The sequence below is a fragment of the Oenanthe melanoleuca genome, chromosome 3, assembly GCF_029582105.1.
Source record: "Oenanthe melanoleuca isolate GR-GAL-2019-014 chromosome 3, OMel1.0, whole genome shotgun sequence".
Classification (NCBI taxonomy): domain Eukaryota; kingdom Metazoa; phylum Chordata; class Aves; order Passeriformes; family Muscicapidae; genus Oenanthe; species Oenanthe melanoleuca.
The window spans coordinates 77,406,002-77,426,059 of NC_079336.1; the positions used below are offsets into that span (position 1 = coordinate 77,406,002).

The 20,058-nt window shown below is 42.5% G+C and overlaps 1 protein-coding gene across 1 annotated transcript in view; it reads right to left on the minus strand.

The window, feature by feature from the left end:
• Positions 1-6,289: 6,289 nt before the first annotated feature.
• KIF26B (kinesin family member 26B) overlaps positions 6,290-20,058 on the minus strand; it is a 197,498-nt gene continuing 183,729 nt past the window's right edge. The window contains exons 13-15 of the mRNA XM_056486973.1: positions 15,253-15,452; positions 14,146-14,296; positions 6,290-12,618 (exon numbers count right to left, since the gene is read on the minus strand). Coding sequence (XP_056342948.1) covers positions 12,470-12,618; positions 14,146-14,296; positions 15,253-15,452 — 500 coding nt within the window. The 3' untranslated portion in view covers positions 6,290-12,469. The remainder of the gene's footprint in view (positions 12,619-14,145; positions 14,297-15,252; positions 15,453-20,058) is intronic.

Here is a 20,058-nt window from a genome sequence, read left to right on the forward strand (position 1 = left end):
CTCCTGGCCCTGCACAGCACCATCCCCAAGAGTCACACCATGTGCCTGAGTGTATCACTGCTGGGGTTTGCCTCTGCTCTTCCCATTCCCCCTTGTTGTACTTCAGTCTCCTTGTCAAAGCCATGTCAAGCTCTGCAGAGTCTTCAGTGAGGTACTGCTAATGTCTGGATTTCTGCTTTCTAATGTCATCAACATTGTGTACCCAGCTTGTGCCATGTGTAAGACTGTGATCAGAATACAATTACTGGGGAGTGATGTTCCCCATCATGCTAACAGAAATGATGATTGAGGAAAATTCTTATCATGACTGGGGAATGTTAATTTCTGAACATCTGTGGCTGAATGCACCAGTAAACAACCGTATTTTTAAAGGTCAGAGTAATGAGGATATACAAAGGCAACTTATCATTACCAAATGTTTTCTGTGGGGACTGTTACATAATTTGTGAAAAATAAACAAAAATCTGATTTTGTGTTTTCTGCAAAGACCAGAGGAATGCTGATCCCAAGTCTGGGAAGGGGCAGTCTGCCAGCAACCAGGCAAGGATGCAGCTTTATTTACAGCTGGCAAATGGAAAAATCAATAAAAATCCTTCAGATGGGCATTGTCCAAATTTATGTCACTGGGGCCCCAAAGCAGTTTATGTAATCCATGTAAAGTGACTGATACACCCAGGCCACAAAACTGTTTTACCATTAAACTCCAAAGCCTTGGCAAAACGTCCTTCCAAGATACTGGAGAAGCTCCTCAACAGACCAACATTTCTTCTGCTGTGAAAGAGCCCTTTGAAATCTGCTGCTGAGGGACATTAAATGTTGGTTATTGGATGGTAGGAGTGAAGGGCTTTTCCTGCTGGTGAATTGGGGAAGGACTGGTTTGCCTGGTTGTTCTGCAGAGTCGGCACAGGTCGGGAACTCTGCAGACTTGCTCCAGTCGAGCCCATGGCCAGGCAGGTTTAACTCAGGGTCTTTCCTCTTGGCCGTGGTGTGTCAGGACAGAGCTGGGCAAGTATCCCAGCTCAGACCAGAGCCAAATGAGGAGCTGAGGGAGGCAAACACAAGGATTTTATTCCTGCCTGATGTGACCCCTGAAGCAACACCATTCCTCTACTGGTGGGGGAATGCAACCATGTGCCAAAGCCAACTTCAGAACTTATTGCAGTTTCCTCTGTGCAGGACAAAGGGGCCTTGGGCTGTTGTTTGGGGCCATGCACCTCACACTGCAATGTGAGCACTTTGTGAGCCTCAGGGAGCTTCCCTTTTCCCTGCTCCTCACTGCCCACTTTGTGGCCCCACCGCCACCTTTGTGTCCTGTTCTGTCACTGACGCAGCAACATCAGTGACATTTACCCTTGTAAAAAGATGTGTCCAGCTCCTGTAGCAGGGGGAGGAGGGAGCAAAAAGTTCCCCAGAAAATATCAACCAAGACATCATAATTTCTGAAGGGGCATGGAAATGTCAGCTTTTGGCAAACACCAGAGAGCAGCAGCAAAGCAGGACAGGTCTTCAACCCCTGCAGCTGATCCGTGCCTGCTGCCCTCGGGTACAGCTGAGCCAGGGCTGCTCTGGCACTGCCCTGCCAGGGGAGCTTGCAGGGATTTGGGCTCAGCTCACCACCAGTTAGTGGGGCAGGGCTCTGCCACCTCGGGATTCCCATGGAGGGGGTTTGCAAAAGGCAGCCAAGGAAAGACAATCCCCTTATGATCAGGCTGGAATGCCCTCCACGACTGCCATCAGCAATTCCCATGAAAATGCTTGAGCAGTTTACCAGGTCAAAATGGTGAAACCCTGAGGGCAGCAGACAGTCCCAGGCAGAGGAAGCCAGGTTTGGCACCTTGTCCCTGTGTCAGTCTTCACTCAGCCCTGCCCTGCACCTCAGGCACTGGATGAATTTTCTCACAGCGAGCAGCCCAGCTCCTGGCCAGCCAGCATGGTCCTGCAGCCAGGAAGAACTTCCAGGATGTGACCAGGTGTAGGACTCCTTAGTGAAATGGGTTTGCAGCTTTCCCACCTAAAACACAGGTTTAACTAGAAGTCACCTTGCTGTGCGCTTAAAAAAAAAAAAAAAAAAAAAAAAAAAAAAAAAGAAGTCCTATTCCATCTTGCCTAGGAAAGAATTTCTAGGGTCATAGAATTTAGGGCTCAAAGGTTTACAATCCCAACAAGATAAGGCAGTATAACAGCCTCCACACTTTATGGTGTAAGCTTATGAAGAGGTCAAAATGGCTTAGCATGAGTGTCAGTTTTACCCAAAGCCCCTGTTTGAGGAGGGGAAATAACATCCTAAATCTTCACAGCTGGCTTTGACACAACTATTACATTATAGGGGTTTGGATTGTTTGGTTTTCTCTCTTAGCCTCAGGTTTTCTGCTGCCAGTGAGACAACAAAATGAATCCCAAAATGAAATGGTGCCTCTGAGCAGGCCTCTGTCCAGCTGGTGCCATTCCATGTCCTGTGCTTTGTAGGGATAAATGAGGAACTATCATTGTTCTGGGACATGTCAAGGGGCTGTGCACAGGCAGCATCACTGTCCTGGTGTCTGTGTGATGTACAGTGATGAAAATGGCCAGTTCAGAACAGCTTTAAAAGCACTTAAATAAAAAACTACAGATAGCTTTGCAGCAATTTCCTAGAATGCTTGTATGCCTTGACTGATGACTATGCTAATCTACCACAAAGAACTGGGAAACCTCTATCTTGAGCCATCATGTGTTACAAATATGTGGAAAACTTGGGAAAGGAAGCTATTAGCAATGACATAAAAGCAAGCAAGGAATTGTTCAGAGGAACAATACACAAATATTTCATCAAATGAGTCATGGATGTCTAGGTGATTCTACTGGGTGGAGATATCAGTCCCAGAACAATTTTTTACCATGAAAGTATTTCAGTGCCCTGGTACTCTCACACAAACTGCAACTCCCATCACAGATTTCAGGTACAAATCCCTCTTGCTACAGGTCAATTTAGTGTGCACACAGTGTTTGTGACTGACCTGCTCTGTGGTCACCTCATGCCACCAGAGTGTTGATTATCAAGCAAACTGGAATGGGTACTCCCATTGTCTTGACAGCAGAAAGAAGGGCTCAGTGCAAAGTCTGCAATGCCCCAGCTTAGGGGCTGTCCAGAAGGTTTTCTGTGGATTTCACAGCATCTTAATGGCTTTACATATAACCTTCAGAAATGTGTTTTGAGCCTCTGGGAACTCAGAGCAGGCACGGGCCTGAGCTCTGCCAGCCCCAGGGCTGCACAGGTCATCAGCCACGGGGCCAGGAGCCAGCTGTCATCCTGCTCATTATTCCAGTAATTGCCGTGCCTTCCGTTGTCCTCAGAAATCAGGAGAAAATGCTGTTTACAGTGTCTTGCTTGGCTCCCTCGGTGCCCCTTGCTGGGTACTGTGAGGTTTCCATCAAATATGGTTTAGCAGCAGACAGCTTGCTCTTAAATAAAACCAGGCAGCTGCCCTGGCTGTCCACAGTTGCATCCGTGGGCATCCAGCTGAAGCACAGGCAGGGAGTGAGCAGAGCCCCTCTGCACAGGTGGGCACTGACAGGCAGGGTGAGGGGGAGCATCCTGCTCCTTCAGTGCCACCAGGAGCTCGTTTCAATCCAGCTCCAAGGGGCTTTGCAAGGGGCTGGGGTGGGCTAGGCTGGGTGCCACAGAGCATCCAAGGGTGCTGGAGGGAGGAGTCTGCAGAGCACAGCCCAGAGAGCAGGGTGGCTTTGTGCTCCCCTTCCTTCTATATTGTTACTACAATGAGCAATTTGACAAACTAAATATAGCAAAACGTCAGAGTTTTCTCCCACCTTCCTGGTTTTCTGTCGTTCAGGGAATGAAGATGAGCAAGGATGGGAAAGGGACAAGGACAGTCCCTGCTCCTTTTAAAGTGAGTGACAAAGGTCCCTCATTGCTGGAGGTGTGACTTCCTCTCCACAGCAAGCCTGGAGTCCTGCACATAATCCTGACACGTCTGGCAGCACTTGGGTTCCTAGGAAATAGAAATGGAAATGTGGATATGTGCCAGACACACACAGCTGAATACGTTTGGCTGTCGTTTGGTTGGCATGAAACTCACAATCTGACACAGAGCATGGGTGCCAAACCTGTGCTGTAAGGGTCCACAGAGGAGACACATAGAAACATACATGAAAATGAATGCAGGTCTTTTCCCCAGACAAGCACCCATTGAGATGGACTGGGTTTTGGCTGTCTAGAAGCTTTTCTCAAGTCAGCACTTGCCAGGAGAGTTCCTGAGAGTGGACAGCACCTCCTTCTACCTACTTGTTCCTGGAGGTTATGAAAGTGGTCTTTGAGCAATGTAAAGCATTTGTGTGGTCACAGCCAGCAGAGCTTTGCTCAGTGGTTAAATAGCAGATGTCAGCCTCCAAAACTGCCAGATCGGCAACTGTCAAGACTACTGACTATCATAAACCATAAAATCCACAGATGGCCCTTTCCAGAGCAACTAAATATTAACTTTGTGTTCATCTCAAAGACTGGGAACTGAATTTTCTAGCCTTCATCCCTCTTCAGTGCCTTCCAGGCAGATATTGTCAGCCAAAATGAGGGTGAGCTCCCAGGAGCCTGGTTTGCAGATGGGTGTGGGAGAGGAACACACTTCAGGAACAACCTGACCTCCTGGTTTTCCAATAGAGCTTATTTGGGGCCCCATAAGGAGATGGGGTTTGTCAGGTTTCCACACTAAACCTGATTTTTAGTCTGGCAAGTTAGTGGTTTTAAAGACAAAACTTGGTCGTTGCTAGGGCATTACTTTACAAGATGTACCAACAGTTTCTAGCAGGGCTCATAAGGACACCAGGCTTTTGCCAGGCATGAGCCCCTGCTCCCACTCCACGAATGAAACCTTTCCTTGCTGTCTTGCCCCAAATCAGAAGTGTGTGGCATTGAGGTCTGTAAGGCTCCAGGTTTGACCAAGAGTGAATTGATTCTGTTTTCAGCCCACCAAGAGCTCCTCACCATCAGTTCTGTCTTAGACAAAGTCTAGGACTTGCACTAACCCATTTTTCTGTTTTTGTCTCTGTAAGGCACTTCAGGCTCCTTAATACTGATGCGGCTGCATGATAACAGCAATGAAGATAAATTGCCTCAAAAGTAGGCAATAAGCCTTTTAGCTCTTTAGAGCAAATCAGACCTATTCTGAACAGCCCACAGACAAAAGAAATGGTTGTTTATCTTCATTTACAGCTACCGTGGAGAGGCACAGCATGCAAATTCACCAGCCTGGGGCAACAGCTAAGGTAGTACAGGGCTTGCTGCTTTAAGAGGGGAGAGGAGGAGACTGTCTCCTCCCCACCACCTTTGCCAGCCTTTGCAGCTATATCCACCTCAATATTTTTCCTTTAAAAATGTCACCATAAACAACTGCATTCCTGCCACTGAGACTGCTAGATCTGCCACTCTATTGTATAAGACAGAAGAAAGGACCTTATTAAATTCTCTGCAAACTGCTAACCAAATATTTAATGCCTATCACCCCAATATGTCCCTCCAAAAGAAGGAATATGAGAAACTCACCTGCCAGCAGATGAAGGGTGTTAAAGAATGTTTTGAATGATTTTAAATCTTTTCCACAGGAAATAGGATACGTGGTTTTCTTTCAATGGGAAGAACCCAGTGTCCTTATCAGGGCTTGCCCAGGTGCTGGTGGGTATGTGAGATTTGCCCAGAGAGCCCATTCACATCTTGTCCTGCAAGCAAGGTGCTCACTTAATTATCAAAAGAGAATGCCACAAAAAAGAGCTGAAGGCAAGCAGATACTGCACACCTCAGCAGCAGCTCAGTGTTACTTACCCCTACCTACCAAGGGAAGTGTGACACAATTGCTAAGATTGTAAGAAAAACATCTTTTATATTTGTTTGGTCTCAGATTTTTCCCCTATTCACAAAAGAGCAGTCCCTGTGTATATGCATAACCAGCCTGACCATTGCAGGTCTGTGACTGTTTTTTTATGTTTCTGGGCAGCAGCAGGGGAGAAGTTAATGCTTGCTTGTAGTATTTCTGTCACTGGTACCAAACCCTGCAATTCCTTACTGTTTTCTGGTGAATTTGTTTCTCAGTAAAACTTGCTTGACAGAAGCCCTTTGGTCATTTTATTTTCAGGTCTGATCTTGCTCTCTTGCTCACTTTCACTGTAATGATACACATCTCCTTGTGGGTCAAAAGCATTCTCTGGTATGAAATGCCATTAAATGCTCTTATCTAAAGTGAAAGAGTCAGAAGGAGGAGGCAGATATATTGGTAAGATAAAAGTAAACATTTAATGCCACTATAGTTTGATTTTTTTCCAGACATCATATTTTTGACAATGTTTCACACCTCAGATACCACAAAAGGGATATTTTTTAGCCAGCAAACAATAAACTTTACAATTTTAATGGCAAAAGGTTCAATGCATTTGTTGACAAACTTGGAAATGGCTGTGACTTTCCACATTTTGAACTTGTCCTCATGCTGTTCTTTCTCCTTTTTTCCCCATAAAATTTAGTTGATAAAATATATATATATATATATTTATACTACTGATACATCCTCTTCTGGAATTGCCCAATGATGGGACCAGCATAAGTTCTATATCTATCAGTTTCTCTCCTCCTTAGCCCTATTTTATACCACTGTTATAATGAGAAAGAACATAGCCACGGACAGAGGGAAATGGATTTAGCAAACATACACTTCAATGCATAGCACTTAGATAAGCATTTCCAACCATGATGTGTAAATAAATTATAAAATACAAGCAACTCTATAAAACAAGAACATCCTGAGTTTACAAATAAATTATATCCTTCATACATAGAATATGATGTGGATGTGGATGTTAGTAACCAGCAGTTTCAGCTATGGGAGGGAAAGAAGTAAAATGTAGAAAAGTTAGTATCTATGCATACATAAAACATATATGTATGTGTGCTACATGTAGATACTCACACACATACATATACAATAAAGAGGGTGAATACATCCATATCTATAGTATATAGAGAATATGTAATATAGCTGAAACTGCCTCAAGCACCAATTTATTACCATTATTATAAAGTTTGCTCAATACTTAAGTAGGACCACTCAAAGTAAGATATTTTGGGTTATGTTTTATTTCCTGTCCAGGAGGGTTTGAAGGTAGTTTGAAACACTATAGGTGAATGCTACTGAATGCTACTGTTTCACTTTCAGCATCTCAAATGATGGTTTGCAGAACCATCATGCCCTTTGTGAGCTTCAAAGTTTGCATAAGTGAGCACGAGACTGCTGTTTGTGAATTTGGTGGCAAAAGGGTGCTACATTTCCAAAGGAAAATTAATTCTTTTTTGTTTGTTTTGAAAGGTTGCTTGAGAAGGAGAAAGAAGAAAAGATAAAGACAATAATAAAATGGTTTAATATTTCCAGGAACGAGTATGGAAGCTCAGATAACCCTGGGATGAGCGCACAATAAATGCAAGAGAGTGAGAGAGATTATTAACTTTGCATTGACAAATCATTCACAGTTTTGTTTGCTATGGTTATTTGGAAACCTCTTACAAATCTTAGGATAGCTAGCAACAGCCAGCCTTGTGTCTTCAAAAACTGCTGCGTGTTGCCAATGCAAAAGCCTGTGGAGTTACAAAACACAGACCATGAGAATATCAGGATTAAGCAAGGTATCCACCTTCCATGGATTTGAGAAGAAACGCCTCTCTCTATGGTCATCATCCACTCCTGTTGGTATTTAATGGTACCAGTGCTCTGATCTCTGCAGTGAGCTGGTACACAGCTGGTGCTGTGCAACCATCCTTCCCATCGCATGAACTGGCATCAGAGCTCGCCCAGCCTCTGCCTTAGGAGAATTGAGTTTGCTTCAGTTTACAATTTTAAATCTGCTAGGCCTAGACAGAAAGCTTCACAGACCACCAAGAGTCCAGGCCCTCAGTTGATGTTGCTATGCCCCAAGCATATGCAGAAATTGTTGTGTTAAACAGCTGAGATTATAAAATATCTTGCCATAAATTCACAACACCCTGAAATATAGAGTAGTTCATCTGGAATACTTTTGCAGGCTTTAACAGCATCTACATGGGAACTGCAGCAATTTGGCTACATAGGCTGAAGAACCTGGGTAAGAAAGAACCTATCAAGGAACCTTGAAAGAGTTTCAAGGATAAGTTTTCCCTATAGTGTGGGATAAGTTAACTTCATCCAGGTGAGTGAGTGCAAGGGGAATGGTTCTGTAGGCAGGCACTCCTTGGAGGAGGGAAGGGGAGTGGTGGTGTTGCCATTTGTGAGCAGCTCTGCCATGTCCCCACAGCAATGTGCAACAAGCCATCTCAGGCTGTGTGCGTGTGTATTTATCTGTGCAGGTACAACTTTTGTTTCTAAAGTGATTTTTAGCTCTTTAAAAAGGATGCAGCAAAATCACAAACATTTGTAAAAGGTGATTTTTGTAAAAGAGTCTACATTTTTCAGCTGTCATCCCATTTGAATTCCATGCCACTGGTCCCTGTTTTAAGACAAGCCATATTATTGAAATAAATGAAAAAAGTGAAAAAATAAAACCCACACTTCAAGATAGACTGTTTCCTGTGACCAAACATGGGATCTGGTGTACATTACTCCCAGCATCACTCCCAGCTTTCAGCCTCCATAATTGCCACGTTTAGTGATAAAAGAAAAAAAATGCCAGTGTGTGTCTTTGATCCCTTTTTATATATTTTATGCAGCTCTCACTAAGAATCATGTCAGAAGATCGTGCCATTGCTTGGTGTCAGTTACTATTTTAGGGACCTGCAAGTCTCAGAAGCCAGGGCTTATGGCTCTTCTAAGACTAGATTGAAGACAGATGTTCAGCAAAAGCCCTGTGTCATGAGAAAGAATGAGGAGCTGTTAAATACATAACAGTAGCATGATCTTCTACTATATAAAGAACAGTAAAAACCCCAAAAAATGGCAGGTGAAAAAATTTTCCTCGCAAATGAGTTTACTCTGTTATAACTCTTCTGATTCTTACTGTAATTGTGCCACACTTTTATCAGAGCAGGTGAGATGAGAAGAAAACCTAAGAAAGGAGAGTTAGTTTCCTTCCTTGTCTTTCTGTAAATACTCTGGATTACGTAGATCTGAATGAATTGACAAGGAATTGTTTTGAGGCAAATGCAGGGCATGCATGGCAAAAGAAAAGATGTGACTTAGGAATTAGGGCTCTCCCACACCCTTCAGAGCACAAATTGACCCAGCCCCAAGAACCAGAGCAGCTTCTGCCTGCTGTGAGAGCTCACACAGACCAGAGGTATGTCTGAATTAATCCACAGCACAGCTAAAGTCTCCAGCCTGTGGCTGCACTTGAATTTATGGCTATGGAACAACTCCTGTCCCTTGTATGGATAAGGCTCAGGTATTCCAGGAGGAGGAGCTCTCAGGAGGCGCCCCCAGGTGCTGGTGGGGATGTGGAGCAGTGCTGCTGTTCCACAGTCATCCCACAGCCCGACAGTGAAGAGCTGTGATCTCCTGTGAATCGTGCGAACAAAGAATTAACCTTCAAACCTAATTACACCAACACTGCTGTTTCCTACTAAAGCTGTCCCAGGAAAGTAAGATTGATTTCTGAATGTGAAAATTATTAGGCATTACATTCACGTTGCTTTTGTGTATTTTGGGCAACATGATGCATTTTAAAAAATCAGCATAAAACCAGCATTATGCTGGCAATGCCTGAAAAAATGGGGCTTCCTGGATGACTTGCACAAGTGTATGTGCCTTCTCTAAAATGCTGGCTACTGCAAACTGAGTTCAATTTCATAATAAGGTCCTGAATGCTTTATCTGTTTTGCAAATACTTGAATTATAATAATATAAATTCTGAAGTAAAAAGCTGTGTTCAATAAGAAAACATCTTATCATGCCAAATCTCCACAAATTCTATTTTTGTATTAAGCCATCACAGTTTTTAAAAGCATAGTGGCAAATTCTGAAATGAAATGACAGAAAGTCAAGAATGCATATGGATTTTAGAATATGAATACTAGTACATTATGGGAGTTAATGGATACTCTAATTAGGTCCTCAGAAATAAAATATTTGTAAGCACTGCGATTCTGCTCAATTAGTACATATTTTTTAGTAGGCAAAATTCATCCTTGGCGTGATCAATTTGGTTTCAGGGATCAATTTTTGTCCATCTTGATAAATGGAGTGAACATATGCTCTTATTCTTTAAAATAATGGTACACATTTTTTCTTTCTGCCTCCTAAGCTACAGAAGTAGCAAATGGAGAGTCAATGAATAATTGAGTAATTGTGAGTGAGGAATATTAGATGCAATAGGTATTTTACAATAGCTCTGAAATGTGTCCACTTGATTTATAGAAACATCACCACTGCTGTGTAAGTCATGGACTGTGTGCAGGGATGATTTCCTTGGCTCTCTGCAGCTGCACTCAATCCACAGGGCTCTGCAGAGGAGAGATGGCCTCTAAAGAACCAACACATAGTAACTGCTACTGAAATTGCTACAAAGAGAAGAAAGCAAGTTACATTGCATTGTTTGGGGGCATTTTCAGAGTTGGTTAGGGTTTTTTTCTTTGAGAGAGAAATGGATATGTCTTTAATACTTACTTAGAATATAAGTTTCATGATAGGAAATTGCTGTGGAACAGACTAGAAAGTGATTTTCACACAGGACCTTTTTTCCCTTTCAAATAATCCTATAGATTGTAAGTAGAATTTTCTACAAAATCCAGTGACAAGGGTAATAGAGTAAGATTTGTTATTACAAGTTGTAGAGCACTAAATGAAAATAATACTATACAAATGTTACTTCTATTTTTTAAAAAAGCTTTTCTGTTCACCTAACCACTAGAAAATCTATTTTTTTCCATTGGGACTTGCTGCTTGTGGTATTGTAAGACAGCATTGATATTATGGTGCAGGTAAAAGAAGAGTTACACTTAAGTACAGCAGTTAATTTATGCATTTTGAGTATATTAAATGAGAGTCTTATTTCCTCATAAGCAACAGGAGGGTAGCACAAATGTATGTGAGAGAGGAATTTTTGTAAATGTGCTTATTTCAGTATAGAAGAATAAGAAACCTAATTCAATAAAATAATTTTTCATGCTCATATGTAATTAAAATGCAAGTTTTGCACATTTTTTAATGAAATACAAAGGATATTCCTTCCCACATCCTGTTTTGTAGATAAAGAGGCCAACTAGTAGAATAATTGGATGTGCATGGAGGTGCAGACCCTTGTCCTTTTGATGTCAATGTGAATTTTGCCACGGCTTCAGGTACTGAGGGTTGGTAAAGATGCCATAGCCAACATGCATCTACTCATTTGCTATATTTCCAGATGTGCTGAGCAGAGCAGAGCCTGCACTTCTCAGGTACATCTGTGAGCATGGACACACTGGGCCAGGGGTCAGAAGCTGACAAAACACATCTCACAGTGGTGTATGTTGTAAAGAGGCAAAGCTAAATTTTATCAGTCATAGTCTCAAGAAAGAATAAATCACTCATTTTTGGGCTAATAAACATGGAAACCCTAAGCCTAGAGGACAATCTTCTAGCAAGTTACTAGCACCAGAAAAAGGAGTTAGGATAAAAGTACCTCCTCATTCATAACTCCAGACAGTACAAAGAAAAAAATATATGAACAAGAAAGCAAGTTATGGGGGTTGGATCAAATTGAAAATATATTTACTTCACTTCTCTCTCATACACTGCAAAACCTGCAGGCTGGGAAAATTATGGTGTTCTTCAGCATATAAAAGAGTACAGAAGAGTATTAAACAAACCTTACTCTCTGCTAGAAATATATCTGTGATCTGGGAAAGCTGAATTTCTCTTTGAGTGGCCTTACTCTGGTAACAAGAAAAGACAGTTAACATTTATTCATATGTTGTACTGATTAGGAAATATCTCTACAAACACAAGTTACTTAGAAACAGCAAGTCTGAAATAGGAGAAAACACCAAGAGAAAAACAAGCTGTAAATACATTTCAAAAGTGTATTTGTTTTTTTTTCCTTTTTCTTTTCTTGACTAGCACCATCTGTACACAATAAAGTATGAACATAAATGTTTGGATAACAAAGATTTGCAAGGCACTTGAACAGTTTTTCTGGATAGGTTTTCTTTTAATGAACCTCTCAGTGGAAGTCCCACAACCACCTTTCCTCCTTCCTCAGCTAATGCAGGGAAAGAAGTGTCTTCTGCCAGCAGTTCTTATTTACAGACATGTCCTTAATAGGTTCCACAAAGTGCTCTTTTAGGCTAAGAGTATCAACAACCTTCTGTCTCCATTTTCCATGCTTGTTCTGTTTGTTTTTCTAGTACTACTCCTCCGTATAGTATAGCAAATCTCTCATACACACAGCTGAGACTTGACTCCAACCTTCATCCTCATTCTTTTGTCTTTGGGATGCTGTTTGGAAGGGAAAAGGAGGATGGCATTGAAATTCTCTTGAGGTTCATGCTTTATCGGCGCCTAGAGGTGATGTCAAAACAGGTGATCATCATGAGATGGGCCTTGCAGAAGTTGACACGGTTTTCCAAACGCTCAGTCACACATTCCAGGGCCTCCAAGTATTCCAGAGAATCCAGCTCAAATACCTGCTCCAGATCAACTGTGAGAAAGAAAATACACAGACAGGAAAAGCAGACAAAACTTAGTGATGGCTGGGGGGAGAGTCAGAGCTAATTCAATCTGTCAAACTCATCAGTACTGTATACATTACCTCTGGCTTGCCATTGTCTTTAAAGGTTGCCTTTTCTGTTTAATGGTTATTAAAATGATACATCAACTTGTCCACAGTGAAAAATACTTTTAAGTTGCAATGGATGCTTTTTGGAGCGATCTGCTCTGCCATCCTCACCAGAACTGCAGTTGCCTTTGCCATGCTCCATCATCCTCCACAAAATGTTGAATGCTAAGTGTATACTGGCTTTCTCACACATTCTGCTGACCAGAAAGAGCTTTAAACAGCTGCTCTCTCCTGGGAGGGCAATCTCTTTGTTGAATTCAGAACTTGGAATTTAAACCAAACCTCTAGCTTTTTGTTCCTCACACCTCTCCCCTTTTTTTTTTTTTTTTGCACTTGATTCCCTCTAGACCACTCCAGCAAGGCACACACATTGATCCCTCCAACACAGGTGCCCAGCAGGTTCCATGGAAGCCAAGTGTGGGATACACTGTCTGAGCCAGCACTGCCACCTTATCAGGTTCCTGAGGTCTCTGCAACCCTTCAGGCTTTCTGCACTTACCACACTGGAATTAGAAGCAAAGGTATCATACAGTAAGTGGACAGCAATGCATAGTAAATTCTCTCTCTCTTTAAAACTGTCCTAACCCTCTTCCTTTACAGTGTTCCTGAAACCTGTACTGTGGTTGTTTTGCAGGATGTACCAATCTGGTGTCAACGTAAAGCAGCTGTCAAAGGAAGAGTTAGAATGTTGTAAGTCTCCTTTTGCTACTTGCAATCATCCTAAATAAACATAGTGGGGGGCTTTTTCTAGAACTCTTTGATATGAATTTATCTGCTTGCTAATATTAAAAACTGTTGTATAACTACTGCAGTACTCTTTATGTGTTTTTTCCTTAGAGTGCTGAGGTCCTTCTTCATTTGAATGTGGATGCCCTTTAAGCTCTCTGAACTTTACACATCTATAGTTATAAAAAATGGGCCTAATTTCATTTCTTTTCATGTAAGCCCACTGCTGCCAAGGGACAAGTTTGCTCCACAGTGTTATTTTTGTGGTAGAAGAGCAGATTTATAATATTGCTCATATGTTTGAGTGATCTGAGGCCAAAAAAAAAAAAAAATCTCATTTTCAGGAGCTGTGGACTGAAACGCGTGAACGTTAATCTACCAATGGCAACATCCACCACTAGAATGCTGAACCATTTCAACATTCAGCTCTCAGGCAAAAAAGATTGTTCAGTTCTACTGTTAACATTTAATAAGAATTATAGGAACTAGTTCTAGAAAGACAGTCAATCTAAAGCTTGCCCTTAGGTCACATGTTGGTTCATTTTAGTTTACAAACAGTAGCTTACATCTCACTCTTACCAGACATTTCTGCTTCCTTCCATCCCCCTTATTAAATAAACCAAAGGAAACCTATGGGTTCAGGCAATAAAACAGTGCCCTTACATTCACTGAGCCACTTATTAGGATCCAGCATCAGGTACTGTTTGGTCACCTCCAGTTCTCTCATTAACCACTCATACTTGGCCTTGACCTCAGCGATTCTCTGCTGGCGATGCTCCAGGATTTTCAGCTTGGCATTGAAACATATCACCTCCTGCAAGCCAGGAAAAAGAAGCAGGGGAAGAATAGGTGAAGAGGAGAAGAAATACCCAAGTCCATTCAGTGAAATGATCTTCCAATCAATAACACTGACAACAAGCCATTTATTCTGGAAGCTTATGAATCACTGCATGAAATCATCCATCAGCTGCTTCATTTTTATTGCTTTTGTTTCGTTTTCATGTTTTCCATCAGTGAGCTTTGGAGACTTTGCAATGGTAGTTAATAATAAACTGTAATAATTAATAACAGGCAGCATCTTGAAATTAGATTAACTGTAGGAAAACATTTCTTTTTTTACCACAGTTTGGCTAAGAAAATCTAAGCTCTTGGGAGCAAGAAATCCATTGCTTGCTGTATTGAAAGCCTAAATACACCCCTGTGCTCGGTGCCTAAGTAATGCATTAGTCATATTTTAAAATAAAGAGAACTGGTAGCAGTATCAAATTTGAAACATCCTTAAACAAAGGGAGTATGTTATGAAAAGCTCTAGCAATTCAGAGTCATTAATAAGGAAGATGTATTTCTGTAAGGCTCTGGGGCACAGTAACAGCATGAAGCGCAGTGCTGGAGACAGCCAGCCTGGCCTGACACGACTTCTGAGGTGTGGCAGCCCCAAGACGTGCAGCAAATGAAACCATCTGAGCACTGTGCTACCCTCGCTAGTGTGGAAGCAATTCCAACAACAGAACTGTCCTCATCCAAGCCTGGGTGAAGGCCTCAACACCATTTCACGTTCTCCTCTGTAAACAAATCTGCTGTGGGTGAAGGGCAGTGGAAACCCGCTACAAGAAGTTTCTCCAAACATCACAAGTGTCAGAGGCTAGGAAGAAAAAATGCCTTAAAATAATAATGAAGTCTACAGTCCCTCGTTACTCTAAGTCAGACTCCTCCCAAGTGTGTGTTTCAGGCATCCCTTTGCAGTTCAGCAGATGACGCGCTGGCGCTCACCTTGCTGTCCCCGCCGCGCCGCCGCTGCAGCCTCTCCACGTCGTCGATCTCGTAGACCTTGATCTCGAAGGGCTCCCCCAGCCCCCTGTGCCCGCTCAGCGGCCCGTCCACCCAGCGCAGCCCGGGGCTGCTGGCCGGCTTCCGCGCCGGGGCCGCGGCGTCCAGCGACAGCGCCGGCACCAGCCTCCTCCTCTGGGAGCCTGCAAACACAGCAAGCCCATGGCACAGCTCAGTTATCTTCTCCTTCCCACTGCACACAGGTATACACAATTGTGTTTGGCCTCTCACACATAGAAGGAAATGGAGGGGAAGCCCAGGAGGCCATGGGAGCTGTAGCTGCAGTGTGAGTCACCATGAGTGACACCCTCAGTGTCCCTTGGTGCCTGACACCAGGGTTGGACACTCAGAGGGCACAGGTGCCCTGAAGGTCACAGAGCCTGTGTCTGCTCCCCTTTGGTGAGGTCTCAGCGCATACAGGTAAGCCAATGAAGGACCCAAGCCAGCAGGATGGAACTGGTCCAGCCTGGCTTTCCTATCTCTGTACTGCTGCTGACCCTTACAAAGGACAAGCATTATCCAGGCTCTGCAAAGTGTCTGCCACATAAGATACCAAGCTTACAGCAGAGCTCTACTGCAGACCAAGGAGGAAAATGTATGTCCCTGGCCTAATGGCAATGGTTTGTTGGGAAAACACAAAAAAACCCACAAAAAAATTAAAAACAACTTATTGCATTTCTTTGCTTGGTTTAGTACAATCAGAGCAATGGCTTGGTTTAAAAAAAACAAACAAAACCAAATAAAAAGTTTTGTAGCTGACACAAGGTCTTCCCTAGGACACAGCAGGAATATAAAGGATGGGGAAGCCAAAAACAAAAGCTGGAGCCAGCAAGTTTGAATGAAACTATTAACTGGCTTTCTTGGCTGCAAGTACATAAGTGATGCCAACCAGCAGGGAAGAGATGCCAAATTATCATGCAGATTTTATTTTAAAAACAAGATAAAGTCATTTATAGGAATGATTTCCCGCATTACATTTATTGAGACTTGAATGTAAATAGTTTCAACATGTCTGTCAGCGTGGTGCTTCAATAAAGGCTAAAAAAACCCCAAAATATCTACTGATATTTTTAGATTTTCAAGTAAGAAAGTATTGCCTAGTTTCATTCATGGGAGTCTGCTTCTGTGCTGACTTTGAGAACTATTCACATGCCATGATTTCTGAGTACAACAGTCAGTGCTAGAAACCAGTAGGTCTGTGTTAGAGACTAAAAAAATTCTAGCTATAAAATGGATGAGAATGGTCTATTGGAAAGCCTAGTCTACAAGCTTTTATTTGGATACATCTGAGATAACCTAATGCAGGAAAAAGAGTGCACAGCCAGAGCTGATTGACAGAGAGTTCTGGGTAGACAGGCAGCTTTACAAGGCCCCTTTATACCAAACAACCTGAGACTGTCATCCTATGACACTTACCACAGTTGTATTTATTGCTCAAACTGCAGCCCAGCAAAAAACTTATGCCAGAACAAATGAAGCCTTACAAATTACCAGCAAGAGTTATTTTAGTTCTGTGGTACCAGGCACTGGAAGACAATGTGAGCATTCCCTTACCTTGAATGCATTTCAGTTAATCTCTAGATTAAACTGCCTGATCAAGAGAAGAGTCAGATCTTGATAAAAGGAAAAGCAAGACCTGACCTTATACCGTAGCCAAAAACTGACAACAAGAGAGACAGTTTGGGAAGACCTCAACAAACTGTGATTCTAAGGGTGACTCTTGTCAGCAGTGCTAAAGAAAGGCAACCAAGTGCAGGGAGCAACTTGAAGAGAGGTGAGAGAGTATGGTGGACTATTTAACTTTATTACATGCAGGAAGAGATCTGAAATAGGCTCAGCCCCTCCTGGGAAACAAGTCATCCGCTTGCTTAGGTGGGAAGGGCCCAGAGTATCATCCTAGTGTCTCTCAAGATCAAAAGGATTCAGGCATTAAATATGTTTTTAAATACTTTTGAGGCTTTTGGCCACACTGTTTCACAGAAGCAGTCTCTCAAATTTTTTCTGAATGTAAATACAATCTCCTTGCTGTTTGACAGCTTTTAGAGCCAGTGATATCTACAAGCATCAGATCTGACCTTCAGTTTAATGCACCCAGTGCTGTTAAATATTTTTTCTTTCTGCCCCACAATACTGGTCACATCTCCTTTCCTGACATGCCTTCAGACTAGCTCTAGCATTTCAGGGAAGCAGCTGAGCAGACTGGAAATTCCTTCTGCCCAGCTCTCCATGAATGGTTGGATTATGACTAAGATAGTGCCTTTTTCCATGATGTTTGACTTTCTTCCTCTTTTTCCCACTGTGGCAGCTGAAACCACCTTCTCGCACTTTTAAACTACTCTACTGGAAAAACTCTGTCTCCAGCCAGAGTCGAAGTCCAGGTCCAAGACTCTCTGGAAATGTAGGTGGATGGCTCCAGTGCACCTTGCCACAACAGCAGCATCAGGTTCCTACTTGGAGCAAAGCAAAACAGATTGCTGAGGTATGAAGTAGAGGAATGATGGTAAAATTTTTTGCATTTTGCTCCCATTCATATCCATTTGCTCAATGGGAAGCAGAAGCCTGTGGTCTAGAAGGAGGGCTCCAACCTGAGGCTTCCTTTGATAGCGCTTAGCCCTTGGGAGACGGGCAGCTGAGAGTGCAGCAGTGGCAGGAGACATTAACTCATTGTGTTTTTCTAGCCAGAGCTCGTGTCTGGATTGCCTGTGGGTTATCACAACAGGACAGGAGCTCATGGTGCACTGGGGCAATACAGCAGGGCAGAGCTGCCTCACACAGCCACCCTCTGCCAAGGGGCTCCTCTGGGGCACAGGTGACCTGCATGGGGCTTCCAGAGGGGGTACAGCTGTGTGAGACACAGAGGAGAAAGAAAAAGGGAGATGTTGGTTTATCTGCACCTTCAGTGCTGACTCAGGATGATTTATCAGAGACATAGAGTGCTTTGAGGAGAAATTAAAATGAAAAATCTTCTTCTTTCCAGTGTGGTAAAACTAGATCTAGTTTGTTCTTAACATCCACTGATTAATAGGTTGTTTATTAGCCCAGGTACAGAAAATAATGGTGCCATTTGACAGGAGACTCCTGCCTCTGATCTCTCCATTTAGTCTCTGGTTTTTTATCTTATTTTACCTTAATTGGGATCAGTAAGGAAATAGAGCCTTAATCAGACTTTGGAGTAAATATCACAAAGCAGCTGACAGCTTGCTCATCCGTAACAACACACAACAATTAGATTGTTAAAATTAATGCAGTTTTCCATTCATATAGAAAATATCCACCTGAAGTCCCAAATTTATTGGGTGCACTTGATGGAGCTAGGATCTCATCAATTTTGACTGTGTAATAAATAACATGCTTTGTGGGAATAACAGCACACTACTCCTCTATTCCCCATGTATGACTTATGAAGAAAGTGGGTAGCCAGGGAGCTCAACAGGAGCAGATCTCAGCCCCTCCCACCTCTGCACCCTGGCAAACTGGCTGACCCTCCCACTGTGTAAATAGAATTCATTCCTCCATTCAAAAAGAAATTTATACCAAAAATCAATCTGAAAGAAACCCAGTGAGATGAACCCAGGGTAAAATAACTTCACACTCATTTATGACTGTGCAGTATGTAAAGCAAAATGCCATTTGCTAAATGTCCTGAAGGATATGTTTTTCACTTAGTTTGAATTTACCCACTCCCAGAATAACCCCTCTTGAACCTAGCTTAAATGTGAAGAACCAGGCTGTGAAATAGCCATGAAAATACACAGGATACAAGATTTGCTTTTCCAACAGATCTATTGCTCTGCTTTAAGCTACAGGTTAAGGCTTGGCCAGGTTAAGTTTGAGTAGCACAGCAATGAAGGCATACAGTGTAAAAGTAGATCTAACTGAAGAATGGCACTGAAGCTACAATATATTTCAGCAAAGGTAAGCCCAGAGGAGCCTTAAGGTATGAGAAATACAGACTAAGGTGTCTGAGGGTAACTTTAAGAATAAGAAGGCACACTGACCTCAGCAAAATTGCCAAACTGCAAAAGGATGTGTGCTCATAAAAGTGTGTGTTGACCAGGGCAAAAGTTCTAAAAAGTCTGGTATTGTTTAAGTGTTGTATATTTTGGAGTATTCCCCTTAGGCTGCTTTCCAAGCACACATTCCAGATTGAGCATCTTGCCTGTGAAAAAGGTAAAAGGAAAAACTGCAAGTACAAAATCTTAATGACAAACAGCGTGATGCATATCTCTTCTAAGCAGGATACATCCAAATGGGATGCAAAACAACTGCTGTCCGAAAAATTTCAGGGTGTTTCAAAACAGAAAATGAAACTGTGACTTCATATAACATCATTTCAGAAGTTTATACTGTCTGTTCAAAGGCAGGATGTGGAACCAAAGCTATTCCCCACAGCATTAAATGTTACGGGATGTAAAATGCCTTTCTATACAGAACCTGTTCTTCAGCATTTTGGTTTTTCTCACCAGACAGTCCAAGGAAATGACAAAAAACAGACCTGGCTAACTAGAGCCATACCTCTAAGCTCACATTATTCCTTCTGTGGCTCCAATAGCAATAGCACTGTCAGTTGTAGCATCAAACTTTTCTTACTAGCAAAGATTATCTATCCTATTTCCTCTGCTGCTCCCCACTGTCTGACAACAGGGCTCCTGCTCTGTTTGACTTGAAAATGTGATGCTGACTTTGCCTCTCATTTCCTGGTGGGATCTGCCCTCATGGTCAATTGTCCATGACTGAACCAACTCCTCC